The sequence below is a fragment of the Carettochelys insculpta genome, chromosome 12 (genome assembly GCF_033958435.1).
Source record: "Carettochelys insculpta isolate YL-2023 chromosome 12, ASM3395843v1, whole genome shotgun sequence".
NCBI classification, from domain to species: domain Eukaryota; kingdom Metazoa; phylum Chordata; order Testudines; family Carettochelyidae; genus Carettochelys; species Carettochelys insculpta.
The window spans coordinates 45,594,188-45,609,555 of NC_134148.1; the positions used below are offsets into that span (position 1 = coordinate 45,594,188).

Below are 15,368 nucleotides of genomic sequence, written 5' to 3' on the forward strand. Positions count from 1 at the left end.
ATGGCCAGCTCTCCGCCCCAGCTCCTAGCCCAGCCTGCCCCACTGCTCCCCAGCTGGGCCCACGCGGACTCCACCTCTCCCACCTCCTCCTCAGACTCCTACAGCCTGTCCCCTTCTGCGCTCCTGGCTTCCCAAGAGCCGCTCCACAGCTGCCTCGTTGGGCGCCCGCACACTCTGCCCCCCAAGCACCAGGCAGAGCCCTGCCGCAGCGGGCGTGGGGCGCGCGGCCGGGCGGGCTGCGGGCAGAGGCAGAGCGCCAGCGAGCGGGAGAAGCTGCGCATGAGGAACCTGGCCAAGGCGCTCCACACCCTGAGATGCTACCTGCCTCCCTCGGTGGCACCCGCCAGCCAGAGCCTGACCAAGATTGAGACCCTGCGCCTGGCCACCCGCTACATCTCCCACCTGTCGCAGCTGCTGGGGCTCAGCGAGGAGGCGCTGGCCCAGAGGAGGGCGGGCGCGCCCCGGAGCTGCCGCCTGTGCCCCGAGGGGCTGGGCTGCTGCCAGGCCAGGGCCGCAGGGCTGCGGGCAGCACCTCCGGCCCAGTGGGAAGGGTCCCCCGTGGCCACGGAGGCCTGGGTGTCGCCCGCCTACTGCCCTGCTGCAGAGACAGAGCCGCAGCCGCTCCGGGCCCTCGGCGCAGACACGGCCGCTTGGCGCTCAGCCCCTCCCTGCCCCGGTGCAGGGACACCCCTGCAGCTGTTTTCCACACAGCCTACTGGAGCCGGGTGCTGGGTGCCCCCCACCTCCTGCTCTGACGCAGGGACGCCCCTGGAGCTCCTTGGGGCTCAGGGCTCAGACTTAATGGCCTGGGGCTCGCCCGCCACCTGCCCCAAGGCCGGGATCCATCTCGGGCCCCCCAGGCGGCAGAGCACAGACACAGAGCCTTGGGGCTCACCCCTCTCCTGCACCGACGCAGCTGCCCCACCTGAGGCCACTGGGACTGGAGCTGCAGATGCGAGGCACTGGACATCGGCCATGCACTGTCCCCGGCTCGCTGCTTGCTACCAGGTATGCGCCGCACGCTGTCCAGCCAGCAGCTCGGGGCCACCCCGCCCTAGAGGCCTGCAGCATCGGCACCAGTCTGTGCACCCAGCTCCCCCAGGAAGCACGACTGCCCACAGGCAGGCTCCAGCCTGGCCCTTGGGGCTCAGCTCAGGAGCCCTTTGAGGCAGCTGCAGCACAGATGCGCTCTGTCTGTGCCACTCTGGGGGGGTGGCGGCCTGCACCCCACTCGCTCCAGCGGGCTCCAGCCAGGACAAGCCTGGGGCATTGGGCCCTGCATGATGGGGCCCTCTGGCACACTGGGGCACAGCGAGCTGGGCTGCCCCTCCGGCTCCTCCAGGCAGCAGCAGCTTGGCAGCCAGGAGCTCCCTCTGCCCCCGCGTCCCCTCTGGCGTTCGGTGCCTGGGCTGTGCCTCGTCAGCCGGGTGCTGCCGGGTTCTCCACACAGGCCTCAGAGCCCTGTGCGGAGCCGTGCTAGGCCGGCCAGAGGCGCAGCGCCTGGCTCCTGGTGCAGGGGCTGCCGAGGGGCGGTGCGCAGGGTGACCTGGTGCCTTGCGGGGGGAGGGAGATGCCCCGCCGAGGGGCCCGGGCTCTGGCCCTGCAGCCGCAGGGCAGAAGATGCCTGGGGAGCTGGTGGTGAGGCCGTGCCCCTCGCCGGGCACCCTGCTGAACACCCCTCTAACCACGGCTTTTCCTCCGGCCTAGGCAGGGCCCACATCCCCCCCGCTGGCCTGGCCCGGTGGCCCCAGCCCCAGCCCCCGCAAGGCCACCGCGGCAGCGCCGAGCCGGCCGGGCAGCACCAGCGGGCAGCCAGCCCTGAAGACGTGAGGAGCAGAACGTCGGCCGCGCCGGGCTGCAGAGACACGGGGAGCTTCCCGCAGTAGCTCAGTCGCAGCCCTGCCGGGGCCAAGCGCCCACAGGCTGTGCCAGCCACGACCTTCCATTAAACCCTTCACGTGCGGCACCACAGCCGGCTGCCTGGTTATTGTAGGGGCCCTCACACTGCCTTCTTACTCACAGGGGGGCTGGGGCGGGGGGGCAGGGTGGCCTTGGCGGTGGGCGGAGACAGGGCAGTGGCGGCAGGGCAGCCCTGGAGGTGGGCAGAGACAGGGTGGTGGGGACAGGGTGGCCCTGGCGGCAGGCGGGAGCAGGACGGTTCTGGCAGAGGGCGGGGGCTGGGCAGTGGGGGCAGAGCGGCTCTGGCGGCAGGCGGGGGCAGGACGGTTCTGTCAGAGGGCGGGGGCTGGGCAGTGGGGGCAGGGCGGCTCTGGTGGCAGGTGGGGGCTGGGCGGTGGGGGCAGAGCGGCCCTGGTGGCGGGCGGGGGCAGGACGGCTTTGGCAGAGGGCGGGGGCTGGGCAGTGGGGGCAAGACGGCTCTGGTGGCAGGTGGGGGCTGGGCGGTGGGGGCAGGGCGGCCCTGGTGGCGGGCGGGGGCAGGACGGCTTTGGCAGAGGGCGGGGGCTGGGCAGTGGGGGCAAGACGGCTCTGGCGGCAGGTGGGGGCTGGGCAGCAGGGGCAGGGCGGCCCTGGCGGTGGGCAGGGGCTGGGGGGCAGGGTCCCTGCTGCGCTCTTGGAGGCGGTCCCATATCTCAGCTGCCCGGGGTCCCTTGGCGCTCCAGCCGGGCTCTCCCTGGCGCTCTCCGCTCCTGGGGCTGTGCGCGGCCGGGTTGGGCCTCCGGCTTCTGAAACCGCCATCACCTTTTCCCGCTGCCCAGCAGCCTCCGTCCGGGCTGGCTACTCCCTCGGCAGCACCTCCACCGCTGGGGACCTGGTGTCCTGCTGTGCTGGGCTCACCGGGTGTGGGGGGCTGGCATGAAGCTGGGCAGCTGTGCCATGGGGGCCCAGCAATGGCTGAGGGGGGGATCCGGCCTGGTGCCATGTGGGGCGGGGGGGGGGATCTGGTTCCCCATCCCGCTGCCTTCCCCTCCCCCAGTTTTTCCCCCCTTCCAAGATGCCGCCAGGCTTCTAGCAGCCCCGACCCGGCACAGCGTACAGCAGCCTGGCCCTGCCCTGGCGCCAGCCTGCCGGGGTATCCACCCCCCTTCTCCCTGCCCCCCGTGCCCGGGCTGTGGGGGTATCCGCCCCCCCCTTCTCCCTGCCCCTGTGCCCAGGCTTTGGGGGTATCTGCCCCCCCTTCTCCCTGCCCCCATTCCCAGGCTGTGGGGGTATCCGCCCCCCCTTCTCCCTGCGCCCCTGCCCGGGCTGCGGGGGTATCCGCCCCCCTTTCTCCCTGCCCGTGCCTGGGCTGCGGGGGTATCCACCCCCCCTTCTCCCTGCCCCTGTGCCCGGGCTGCGGGGTTATCCGCCCCCCCTTCTCCCTGCCCCCGTGCCCAGGCTGCGGGGGTATCCGCCCCCCCTTCTCCCTGCCCCTGTGCCCAGGCTGCGGGGGTATCCGCCACCCCGCTTCTCCCTGCCCCTGTGCCCAGGCTGCGGGGTTATCCGCCCCCCCTTCTCCCTGCCCCTGTGCCCGGGCTGCGGGGGTATCCACCCCCCCTTCTCCCTGCCCCTGTGCCCGGGCTGCGGGGGTATCCGCCACCCCCCTTCTCCCTGCCCCCGTTCCCAGGCTGCGGGGGTATCCGCCCCCCCTTCTCCCTGCCCCTGTGCCCAGGCTGCGGGGTTATCCGCCCCCCCTTCTCCCTGCCCCTGTGCCCGGGCTGCGGGGGTATCCACCCCCCCTTCTCCCTGCCCCTGTGCCCGGGCTGCGGGGGTATCCGCCACCCCCCTTCTCCCTGCCCCCGTTCCCAGGCTGCGGGGGTATCCGCCCCCCCTTCTCCCTGCCCCTGTGCCCGGGCTGCGGGGGTATCCGCCCCCCCTTCTCCCTGCCCCCGTGCCCGGGCTGGGAGTGAGCAGACGTGGGCAGCACCGTGCCTTCGCCATTGAACATCACTGCTTTATTGACGCCGCTGGGGGCTGCCAGGCCTGGGCAGCACACAGCATGTCCCACCCCCCACCCGGCCCCACATGCTGGGCCCCCCCGGGCAGGCCGTCCCTGAGTGGCGGGCACAGAGCAGGTCAGGCCCCAGGCGGGGCAGGTTTTGGGGCGCACAGACCGACTATCACGCTGCTGCGGGGGGCAGGGGCGAGCACAGTGGGGCCGGCGCACGGGGTACAGCTCCACACAGCTCTCGGGAGCGGGCGCTCTGGGGCAGGCTGCCCCCCGCCTGGCCTGGGGACCACAGGGCTGTTGGCCCTGCTGCGGCAGTGGGAGCGGGCGGGGTTAGTGTGGGGCAGGCCCAGCAGCAGGAGCAACGGGAGGAGAGGTGGGCTGGGGGTGCTGCGGCAGCCCCGGGCCCCAGGGCAGCCAGGGATCCCGGCGTCGCTGCATTAACCCGCTGAGCTGGTGGCCTGCTCAAACCACGTCAGCACCGGCTGCTGGTTCTCCGCCACCCACTTGATGTTGGCTTTGGTCTTCTCCAGCGCCTGCTCCAGCGCCCGCGTGCCTGAGCCGAAGCCCACGTCGGCGTTGTCCGCTTTGAACTGCTCCAGCTGCGAGAGAGCGGGGCCGCGTCAGCCGGGCGCGGGAGGGCTGCCCTGCACCCCCGCCCCTCACAGGCCCTGGCAGCTGAGCAGCCCACGCCCAGCAGCCGCGGGATGGGCCAGCAGCCGGCTGGGCACAGCGTAGCCGCGCAGGGACAGGCGTGCAGCCACGGGCTGTGCCCAGGGGGCCTGGGTAACACGCGTCCTCGGCCGGGGCCCCACAGACGGGGCGCTGCTGCCCTGGGAGCGGCTCCCCGGCTGGACCTTCCCCAGGGCCTGCCCGGCAGGGACCCTCTGCTGCTGTGCCTGGCCGCCAGCGGAGCCACACAGACGGGGAGGGGCTGGGACGCGCCAGTGACCCACGCCAGCCCAGCGCTCAGCCAGGGCTTCCAGGGCACCGGGCTGCCCGGACCAGCCTCACCTGCTGCAGCTCGAAGTCCGAGGCGAACCTCTGCGTCACCGCCTGGATCAGGCTGGAGAAAGAGAAGGAGCCCCCGCCGTACCTGGGGGGCGGAGTAGGTGGGCATGGGGCTTCCCCCCCTCCCCGGGCTTCCCCTTACCCCAGGCTCCCTCCTCCCCTGGTCTCCACCCCCTCCCCGGGCTTTCCTCATCCCCCAGACTCTACCCCCTCCGCAGCTCCCCACTCCCCCAGGCTTCCCCCATCCCCCAGGCTTCCCCCATCCCCCAGGCTCCATCTCCTCCCTGGGCTCCCCCACTTCCCGTGGGTCCCCCCTTCCCTGGGCTCCCCCATCCCCCAAGCTCCACCCCCTTCCCGGGCTCCCCCCGTCCCCCAGGTTCCACCCCCTCCCCAGGGTTCCCCCTCCCCTGGGCTTCCCCATCCCCCAGGCTCCATCTCCTCCCCGGGCTCCCCCACTTCCCCCGGGTCCCCCCTTCCCCGGGCTCCCCCCCGTCCCCCAGATTCTACCCCCTCCCCTGGGCTCCCACTCCCCCGGGCTTCCCCCATCCCCCAGGCTCCCCCCCTCCCCGGGCTTCTCCCATCCCTGTGCTCCCCCCATTCCTACTCCCTCTGGCCAGGCCCCCCCGGCGGCACTCACTGGGTGAAAAGGACCCTCCAGTTGGCGCGGATGAAGTCCCAGGCCAGGCTCTGCCCTACCACGTTGCTGGCGATGCTGTTGATGGTGGAGGTGGCGTCCTGCTTGCGGATTTTGGTGGGATCCAGGGTGTACTGCAGGTACCTGGGGAGGGGCCGGCAGGGCTGGTAGACACAGCCCAGGGCAGGCGAGGCCCAGCAGCCGTTCTGCCCTGTGCCCATAGCGCCCTGCCCCTCCCCAGCCCCATGCCGCGCCACGCCCAGCGGCCCCACCTTCTCAGGATCCACGGCTCTGTGCTGCAGGCCAGGGCCGAGCGGAGCTTGTCGGCTTCTGCCACCACCGTGGCCTCTTTAAACATGCGCCAGACGAAGTCCCAGTCGGCCTCGCCGCCAGAGCGCACGGCGCTGCAGTAGATGGAGGAGCGCAGGTTCGGGGGGATCCTGCGGAGGGACGTGCCTGTCACGGGCCGAGCCTGTGCACCCAGCCAGCCGGCCGGCCGGCAACCCCACTCAACACACGGCCCTGGCACCCACTGGGCCATGCCCCAGACTAGCCTCTCCCCAGGACACCAGCGCCCGGCGGCACCAGGGAGCTGCCACCTGCCAGCTGGAAACAGGCAAATGCTGTGGTTCTGCCATGGACCTGGCCCACTCCCATCCCGGGGGTCCTGTGAACCCCCCCAGCCCAGCCCCTCATCCCGGGGGTGCTGTGACCCCCCCCCAGCCCAGCCCCTCATCCCGGGGGTGCTGTGAACCCCCCCAGCCCAGCCCCTCATCCCGGGGGTCCTGTGACCCCCCCCCAGCCCAGCCCCTCATCCCGGGGGTGCTGTGACGCCCCCCAGCCCAGCCCCTCATCCCAGGGGTGCTGTGACCCCGCCAGCCCAGCCCCTCATCCCGGGGGTCCTGTGACCACCCCCCCAGCCCAGCCCAGCCCCTCATCCTGGGGGTCCTGTGACCCTGCCCAGCCCAGCCCCACATCCCGGGGGTGCTGTGACCCCACCAGCCCAGCCCCTCATCCCGGGGGTCCTGTGACCCTGCCCAGCCCAGCCCCACATCCCAGGGGTCCCATGGCCCTGCCAACCCAGCCCCTCATCCCAGGGGTCCCATGGCCCTGCCAACCCAGCCCCTCATCCTGGGGGTCCCGTGACCCCACCAGCCCAGTCCCCCACCCCAGAAGAGTACCACAACCCATCCCAGCCCCGAGCCAAGCGGGGCCCAGGGCCCAGCCCTGCCCAGAGGGTGCCACAGCCCAGCCAGCCCAGCTTCTCCTCACTAGAGGAGCATGCTGACCCCGCAGCCCAACCCTCCAACGCAGAGCCCCACGGTCTGTCCCAGCCGCAGCCCAGAGGCCCTGGGATGGGCTTACGGGTTGTTACTGGAGTTTTGCTTCCACGCGTTGAAGAAGGCCGTGGCCAGCTGCGAGCACTCCTGGAGCCCGTAGGAGCAGGCCGTGCTGAGGGCGCTGATCTCACCGTACCTGCACAGGAGCAATGTCACCAGCTGGACCCCGCCACGGGGTGGCAGGAGCCAGCGCTGGCGGGCAGGGTGACCAGGCAGATGACGGTGACGGGGCAGGTGCACCCTGGCCCATCACAGCCGGGCTCAGGAGTGTGTCCTGCTGCCCACTGGCCAGGCTGGCAGCCAGCAGGGCACTATCGGGGGCAGAACCCCAGGCACCTCCCACAGGGCACCGCCTCCACCCCAGTTCTGCTGGCTCCCCAGGGCCTGGGCTCTGCTGGGGTGCGGAAGGGGAGGGGCTCTGGAGGGCACCTGGGACTGGGGTGCCGTGGTCTTTCCCTGTAGCACAGAGCCAGGGCGAGGGTGGCCTCTGGGGGCTTGGGAGCCGTGCCAGGGCCCTGCTGCGAGGGAGGGGCTGTCCCCAGGGAAGAGGCGGCAGCGCTGCTGGGAGGAGTCGGCTCTCCAGCCCCAGGACACTTGGCTGCACACACGCTGAGCCGGGACTCACTGCTCCATCAGGTTGCCCTGGATCTTGGTCCAGTTGGAGGTGAACTCTGTGAAGTACTGGAACAAGGGGAGGACCTGCTGCTGGATGTATTTCTGCGGGAGGAGCAGCGGGTGTCAGCATCTGGCATCACCCCCAGCTCCCGCAGCCTCCAATCCCCGCTCCCTGGGCACCCCAACCCCCCCTCCAGCGTGCAGGCCATTGGCGGCACACCCTGCGCCATGCCAGGCCCCAGGGGAGAGCAGGGCACACGGGGCACACCTGCATGGGGCCGTACACCTCGCTGCGGTCAAACATCAGGCGGAAGTAGCCCAGGTTGTCCATGGCCGCACTCCAGGGCAGGTACTCGTGCTCCACCGCCAGGTAGCGGGTGGTGTTCAGGGCCCCTTCGATGCCGATGTACGTAGCCCTGGAGAGAGAGCCACTGAAGTCCGGCCACCGCACGGGACAGGCTGGAGCATCCTGGCCCTCCGCGCCTGCCCGCCCGCCTGGCCGTGGGCACCTCGCTGCCACCGGCCGCGCCTTGCCAGCCACACAGGGGCCCCACCCCACACCGGCACTCCCACCCCAGCAACACCCCGCCTCCCACCCTAGCAACGCCCTGCCTCCCTCCTCCCACCCAGCCACCCCCCGCCTCCCACCCTAGCAACGCACCGCCTCCCTCCTCCCACCCAGCAACCCCCCGCCTCCCTCCCCCCACCCCAGCAACGCCCCGCCTCCCTCCCCCCCCAGCAACGCCCCACCTCCCACCCTAGCAACGCCCCGCCTCCCACCCTAGCAACGCACCGCCTCCCTCCTCCCACCCAGCAACCCCCCGCCTCCCTCCCCCCACCCCAGCAACGCCCCGCCTCCCTCCCCCCCCAGCAACGCCCCGCCTCCCACCCCAGCAACGCCCCGCCTCCCACCCTAGCAACGCCCTGCCTCCCTCCTCCCACCCAGCCACCCCCCGCCTCCCACCCTAGCAACGCACCGCCTCCCTCCCCCCCCAGCAACGCCCCGCCTCCCACCCCAGCAACGCCCCGCCTCCCTCCCCCCCCAGCAACGCCCCGCCTCCCACCCTAGCAACGCCCCGCCTCCCACCCCAGCAACGCACCGCCTCCCTCCTCCCACCCAGCAACCCCCCGCCTCCCTCCCCCCACCCCAGCAACGCCCCGCCTCCCACCCTAGCAACGCCCCGCCTCCCACCCCAGCAACGCCCCGCCTCCCACCCTAGCAACGCCCTGCCTCCCTCCTCCCACCCAGCCACCCCCCGCCTCCCACCCTAGCAACGCACCGCCTCCCTCCTCCCACCCAGCAACCCCCCACCTCCCTCCCCCACCCCAGCAACGCACCGCCTCCCACCCTAGCAACGCCCCGCCTCCCACCCCAGCAACGCCCCACCTCCCACCCTAGCAACGCCCTGCCTCCCTCCTCCCACCCAGCAACGCACCGCCTCCCTCCCCCCACCCCAGGAACGCCCTGCCTCCCACCCTAGCAACGCCCCACCTCCCTCCTCCCACCCAGCAATGCCCCACCTCCCTCCCCCCACCCCAGCAATGCCCCACCTCCTACCCCAGCAACGCACCGCCTCCTACCCTAGCAACGCCCTGCCTCCCTCCCCCCACCCTAGCAACACCCCACCTCCTACCCCAGCAACGCCCTGCCTCCTTCCCCCACCCCAGCAACGCCCCGCCTCCCTCCTCCCACCCAGCAACGCCCCACCTCCTACCCCAGCAACGCCCTGCCTCCCTCCTCCCACCCAGCAACGCCCCACCTCCTACCCCAGCAACGCCCTGCCTTCCTCCTCCCACCCCAGCAACACCCCGCCTCCCTCCTCCCACCCAGCAACGCCCCACCTCCTACCCCAGCAACGCCCTGCCTCCCTCCTCCCACCCAGCAACGCCCCGCCTCCTACCCCAGCAACGCCCTGCCTCCTTCCCCCCACCCCAGCAACACCCCACCTTCCTCCTCCCACCCCAGCAACACCCCGCCTCCCTCCTCCCACCCTAGCAACACCCCACCTCCTACCCCAGCAACGCCCCGCCTCCTTCCCCCCACCCCAGCAACACCCCACCTCCCTCCCCCCACCCCAGCAACGCCCTGCCTCCCTCCCCCAACCCCAGCAACGCCCTGCCTCCCTCCCCCCACCCCAGCAACGCCCTGCTTCCCACCCTAGCAACGCCCCGCCTCCCTCCTCCCACCCAGCAACACCCCGCCTCCCTCCCCCCACCCCAGCAACGCCCCGCCTCCCTCCCCCCACCCCAGCAACGCCCTGCTTCCCACCCTAGCAACGCCCCGCCTCCCTCCTCCCACCCAGCAACGCCCCGCCTCCCTCCCCCCACCCCAGCAACGCCCTGCTTCCAGCAACGCCCTGCCTCCCTCCCCCCACCCCAGCAACACCCCGCCTCCCTCCTCCCACCCAGCAACGCCCCGCCTCCCTCCCCCCACCCCAGCAACGCCCCGCCTCCCTCCTCCCACCCAGCAACGCCCCGCCTCCCTCCTCCCACCCCAGCAACGCCCTGCCTCCCTCCTCCCACCCCAGCAATGCCCTGCTTCCCTCCTCTCACCCCAGCAACGCCCTGCCTCCCTCCTCTCACCCCAGCAATGCCCCGCCTCCCTCCCCCCACCCCAGCAACGCCCCGCCTCCCTCCTCCCACCCAGCAACGCCCCGCCTCCCTCCTCCCACCCCAGCAACGCCCTGCCTCCCTCCTCCCACCCCAGCAACGCCCCGCCTCCCTCCTCTCACCCCAGCAACGCCCCGCCTCCCTCCTCTCACCCCAGCAACGCCCCGCCTCCCTCCTCCCACCCCAGCAACGCCCTGCCTCCCTCCTCCCACCCCAGCAACGCCCTGCCTCCCTCCTCCCACCCCAGCAACACCCCGCCTCCCTCCTCTCACCCCAGCAACGCCCTGCCTCCCTCCTCTCACCCCAGCAACGCCCTGCCTCCCTCCTCCCACCCCAGCAACGCCCCGCCTCCCTCCTCCCACCCAGCAACGCCCCGCCTCCCTCCTCTCACCCCAGCAACGCCCTGCCTCCCTCCCCCCACCCCAGCAACGCCCTGCTTCCCTCCTCTCACCCCAGCAACGCCCTGCCTCCCTCCTCCCACCCCAGCAACGCCCTGCTTCCCTCCTCTCACCCCAGCAACGCCCTGCCTCCCTCCTCCCACCCCAGCAACGCCCCGCCTCCCTCCTCCCACCCCAGCAACGCCCTGCCTCCCTCCTCCCACCCCAGCAACACCCCGCCTCCCTCCTCTCACCCCAGCAACGCCCTGCCTCCCTCCTCTCACCCCAGCAACGCCCTGCCTCCCTCCTCCCACCCCAGCAACGCCCCGCCTCCCTCCTCCCACCCAGCAACGCCCCGCCTCCCTCCTCTCACCCCAGCAACGCCCTGCCTCCCTCCCCCCACCCCAGCAACGCCCTGCTTCCCTCCTCTCACCCCAGCAACGCCCTGCCTCCCTCCTCCCACCCCAGCAACGCCCTGCTTCCCTCCTCTCACCCCAGCAACGCCCTGCCTCCCTCCTCCCACCCCAGCAACGCCCCGCCTCCCTCCTCCCACCCCAGCAACGCCCTGCCTCCCTCCCCCCACCCCAGCAACGCCCTGCTTCCCACCCTAGCAACGCCCCGCCTCCCTCCTCCCACCCAGCAACGCCCCGCCTCCCTCCCCCCACCCCAGCAACGCCCCGCCTCCCTCCTCCCACCCCAGCAACGCCCCGCCTCCCTCCTCCCACCCCAGCAACGCCCCGCTTCCCTCCTCTCACCCCAGCAACTCCCTGCCTCCCTCCCCCCACCCCAGCAACGCCCTGCCTCCCTCCTCCCACCCAGCAACGCCCCGCCTCCCTCCTCCCACCCAGCAACGCCCCGCCTCCTACCCCAGCAACGCCCTGCCTCCCACCCTAGCAACGCCCCGCCTCCCTCCTCCCACCCAGCAACGCCCCGCCTCCTACCCCAGCAACGCCCTGCCTCCCACCCTAGCAACGCCCCGCCTCCCTCCTCTCACCCCAGCAACGCCCTGCCTCCCACCCTAGCAACGCCCCGCCTCCCTCCTCCCACCCAGCAACCACCGGCCTGGGTGTGACCCAAACCTCCGGCGCCCAGGGCCCGGCGAGGCGCCTGTGGGGAGCTGGCGAGTGGCTGCCCCGTGTGTGCTGCTCACACGTCTGTGGCACTTTCTAGGTGGCGTTAGGAGTGCTGGCTCTGGCTGGTGTGTGCAACGGGGGTTTCTGGGAGATCACAGCAGGAGCTGGGGCACCTACGGCGCCAGGGTCCTTGTCAAGTGAGGCCGAGCTCGGCGCACAAAGGGCCATATCAGATTCCACACCCCAGGAGCTGCTCTGGCAACCTGTGTGTGACCCAGCAGCCAGAGGCCACGGCCGCTTGCTCACAAAGGGCTCGGACCGGCGACCTGCTCGTGGCACCGGCTGTGGCCCAGGGGAAGCCGGAGTGTCGGGGGAATTGCTGGTGGGACTCCTGCCGGCCGTGTGGCGACAGAAGGGCTCGTGTGACGGCTGCGGTGCCTTGCGGCGGAGAACCCCCGGGCTGGCGGAGCCGTTTTACGCAGTGTGCCCTGCGTTGGCCCTCCCAGCGGTGCCTGGAGAAACCTCCACTATTACAGGGGGCCAGAGGAGTGGCCACCCCCATTGGGAGAGGCCTGAGCTGCGGGCTGCGTAGGAGGCTGGAAGAGGCAGCTCACCTGGCCAGGTTAAAGGTGTCGTCGATGAGCTGGGCTCGGTTGATCACAGGGATGGCCTGGAAAAGAAAAAGGTTCTTACCCAGGGCAGGAGAGCTTTGGATGGCCACTCGGCCTGGGCTGGCCCTGGGCTCCCTGTCCCAGCTCAGTTCCAGCCACGCCATGGCAGGGCCACTGTTCCCTGGGGTTGGGGCAGGGCATAGGTGGGGCTTTTGGGTACCGAGTGATTGATGCTCAGCTGAGCCATCAGCTTGTCCCAGTTGCTCTGGTCATAGTTCACCCGGAAATATCCTGTCACGTCGAGGTTGAGCAAGAGCCAGTTGGAAGCATCGGACACCTTGAAGCCTGCAACATTGTCTGAGAAACGTTGGTGGGGCTGAGCCCGGCAGCTCGGCAGCAGAGTCCCTGACTTAAATCACTGCAGGGGCCCGGCACCCACCCACGCCGGGCCCCTCAGGGGCCACCCCTAGGACCCCCCACTGAGCCCCTCTGGGGCCATCCCCAGGACCCCCCACTGAGCCCTTCTGGGGCCACCCCAAGAACCCCCTTCTGAGCCCCTCTGGGGTCCTCCCCAGAACTCCCCACTGAGTTCCTCTGGGGCCACTCCCAGAACCCCCCCGGGTCCCTCCCTGCACAAACTGCCCCCTAAGAGGTGCAGACGACACTCCCAGTGGCCGCACTGCTGTCTTCCCAGGGCACTGGCCATGGCACTGCTAGGGTAGCCCAGCACCGGGGCCAGACGGCACCAAAGCCTGGCCCTGCAGGTACCTGAGGGTTCGCTGAGCCAGTACGTCCCAGGTGTCTGACTCTGGTTGGTTCTCCAGGTGACAGGCACTATCCAGGTGTAGCTGCAGACAGACAGACGGGCATAGGGGACTTCTCCTGCCCTGGCAGAGGCCCAGCTCCCTGGCCCGAGGGATCCCCCCGAAATCGCTGCTGATTTGCCTGTCTCCCCCGCCCCCTCCAAGGGGCCAGGCCCCATGGCGAGGCCCTGCAAGTAGCCCAGAGGACGGGGGCCGGCCTGGTGGCTCCCCGGAGGCCCGACGCCACTTGGCCTCAGTTCTCCCAGTGCAGACCGGGCGGTGCCGAGAGCTCCGCCCCACTTAGGCAAGCCAGGCTGTGGGGCGTGGGGCACTGGGGCGGACAGAGCTGCCCGTCACTCACTTGAACTCTGAGGGCCGCTGGACAGTGGACTCGGGGTCCAGCAGGAAGTGCCTCTGGCTGACGGTGCCCGTCTGCGTGTTCACAGTCACCACGGGAAAGCCCATCTGCAGCGTCCAGCGGTCCATGATGCCTTTGATGGAGCTGGGGAGCTGCACTTTGTCCTCCTCCACCACCTGGGCAGGAGCAGTGAGGGGCTGTTGGCAGCTCCGCCCTCCCACGGGGCACCTCTGGGGCAGGGAGCAGTGCCCAGCACCCGGTGTTCGGGGCGGTTCACGCGCTGATGGGGACACCCCCACTCCCGCCTGGCTGCCACTCTGGCAGAGCCACCCAGCTGCTCACGTGCTTCCCCAGGCTGTGGAAGAGCCACGCCTTCCCACTGCATGCGGCTGCCCAGGGTGGCCAGCGGCACTTCCAGCTGCTGCGCAGAGGAGCTGGGCTCGAGGGCTGCCCGGGCAGGGGCCAGGCTGGGACACAACTGGGCTTTAGCATGAATGGGGCAAAGCACTACCGCAACCACCAGCCCAGGCCTGCAGCAACTCCCGTGCCCAGGGCCCAGCGAGGCGCCTGTGGGGAGCTGGCGAGTGGCTGCCCCGTGTGTGCTGCTCACACATCTGTGGCATTTTCTAGGTGGCGTTAGGAGTGCTGGCTCTGGCTGGTGTGTGCAACGGGGGTTTCTGGGAGAGCACAGCAGGAGCTGGGGCACCTACGGCGCCAGGGTCCTTGTCAAGTGAGGCCGAGCTCGGCGCACAAAGGGCCGTATCAGATTCCACACCCCAGGAGCTGCTCTGGCAACCTGTGTGTGACCCAGCAGCCAGAGGCCACGGCCGCTTGCTCACAAAGGGCTCGGACCGGCGACCTGCTCGTGGCACCGGCTGTGGCCCAGGGGAAGCCGGAGTGTCGGGGGAATTGCTGGTGGGACTCCTGCCGGCCGTGTGGCGACAGAAGGGCTCGTGTGACGGCTGCGGTGCCTTGCGGCGGAGAACCCCCGGGCTGGTGGAGCCGTTTTACGCAGTGTGCCCTGCGCTGGCCCTCCCAGCGGTGCCTGGAGAAACCTCCACTACTCCCCAGGCCAATGCAAGAGCCACCACAGGCCCTGCCAGGGAACAGCAGGGATTCCTCTCCTGTGCCCAGTGGAGCCATGCACCAAGCCTGCCCACGCGCCTGCAGCAGCCAGCACCGGGCCCAGTGTGGGACAAGCAGGGGAGGGAAGGTGGTAGCGGGAGCATCACAGCAGGGTGGGCCTCAGCTGTCCTGCCCCGACAGTAAGGGGCTTGTCACAAGAGAATCCCACGAAGGCGCCTGCCACAGTGCCAGGCCTAGCCACGCCTGGCCACGCTCTGCCAGTGCCGGGGAGCCAACGCACCTTTTGCAAATGAATCCAGAGGTCGTCGTAGACGGTGTTGCCGTAGCTGAAGGTGTGGAGGTAGGACTGTCAGACAGAGGGACAGGGCGGAGATGGGGTGTCAGAGTCAGGCTCAGAGCAGAGTCACCCCCCAAGCCTGCAGCGAGGCCGAGGTACCGCTCTGAGCCAACCCCATGGCGGGGGCTTTCTGGGCCTGGCTCCCCCGGACAGCAGCCTCAGCTCCCAGCAACAATGCCTGGCCTGCTGCTCACACCCCACGCACGGCCCTGAGAGTGGGAGCAGGTGCGCAGGCTGGGCCCTTCCCCAGGCCGTGGCGGCCATTGTGTAACTGGAGAAGGGACCCCAGCCACTGCGCTGGCCCAGCACGAGCAGGTAACTCCATCTCCAGGGCAACCGCCCCGGGCCCTCAGGCACTGCCCACTGCGGTGCCCCTCAGCGCCAAGCCCTGCGCGCTGGCCGTGGCTCTCAGGAGGGCTGCCGCAGCTCAGGGAAGAAGGGCAGGTCCTCCCCGGGCAGAGAGCCTCCCAGAGGAGCCCGGGCTGCTGCCTGCCTGACCACCCCTCAGCCCACCCCTGCGAGCGGCACAGCCAGGACTCACCTGTAGCCCCCTCTTGAAGCGCTCCTCGGTGAGGAAGTTGGAGAGCATGCGCAGCACGCAGGCGCCCTGCAGTGAGAGCAAGAGCG

At 71.0% G+C, this 15,368-nt stretch overlaps 2 protein-coding genes across 6 annotated transcripts in view; one reads left to right on the plus strand and one right to left on the minus strand.

Moving 5' to 3' along the window:
- Positions 1–1,919, plus strand: LOC142019824 (uncharacterized). The gene is given in 3 exon segments (XM_075007129.1): positions 1–1,008; positions 1,708–1,759; positions 1,762–1,919. Coding segments are annotated over 3 exon segments (1,185 nt in total). The 3' UTR covers positions 1,887–1,919.
- Positions 1,920–3,867: 1,948 nt separating this feature from the next.
- ANPEP (alanyl aminopeptidase, membrane) overlaps positions 3,868–15,368 on the minus strand; it is a 30,293-nt gene continuing 18,792 nt past the window's right edge. For all 5 annotated transcript variants that reach the window (XM_075006506.1, XM_075006508.1, XM_075006507.1 and 2 more), the window contains 13 exons: positions 15,283–15,348; positions 14,685–14,750; positions 13,322–13,494; positions 12,926–13,005; positions 12,378–12,514; positions 12,161–12,216; positions 7,755–7,902; positions 7,497–7,588; positions 6,897–7,007; positions 5,804–5,971; positions 5,535–5,675; positions 4,901–4,982; positions 3,868–4,488 (listed from right to left, as the gene is read on the minus strand). In XM_075006506.1, the coding sequence (XP_074862607.1) occupies positions 4,327–4,488; positions 4,901–4,982; positions 5,535–5,675; positions 5,804–5,971; positions 6,897–7,007; positions 7,497–7,588; positions 7,755–7,902; positions 12,161–12,216; positions 12,378–12,514; positions 12,926–13,005; positions 13,322–13,494; positions 14,685–14,750; positions 15,283–15,348 (1,482 nt within the window). In that variant the 3' untranslated portion in view covers positions 3,868–4,326. The remainder of the gene's footprint in view (positions 4,489–4,900; positions 4,983–5,534; positions 5,676–5,803; positions 5,972–6,896; positions 7,008–7,496; positions 7,589–7,754; positions 7,903–12,160; positions 12,217–12,377; positions 12,515–12,925; positions 13,006–13,321; positions 13,495–14,684; positions 14,751–15,282; positions 15,349–15,368) is intronic.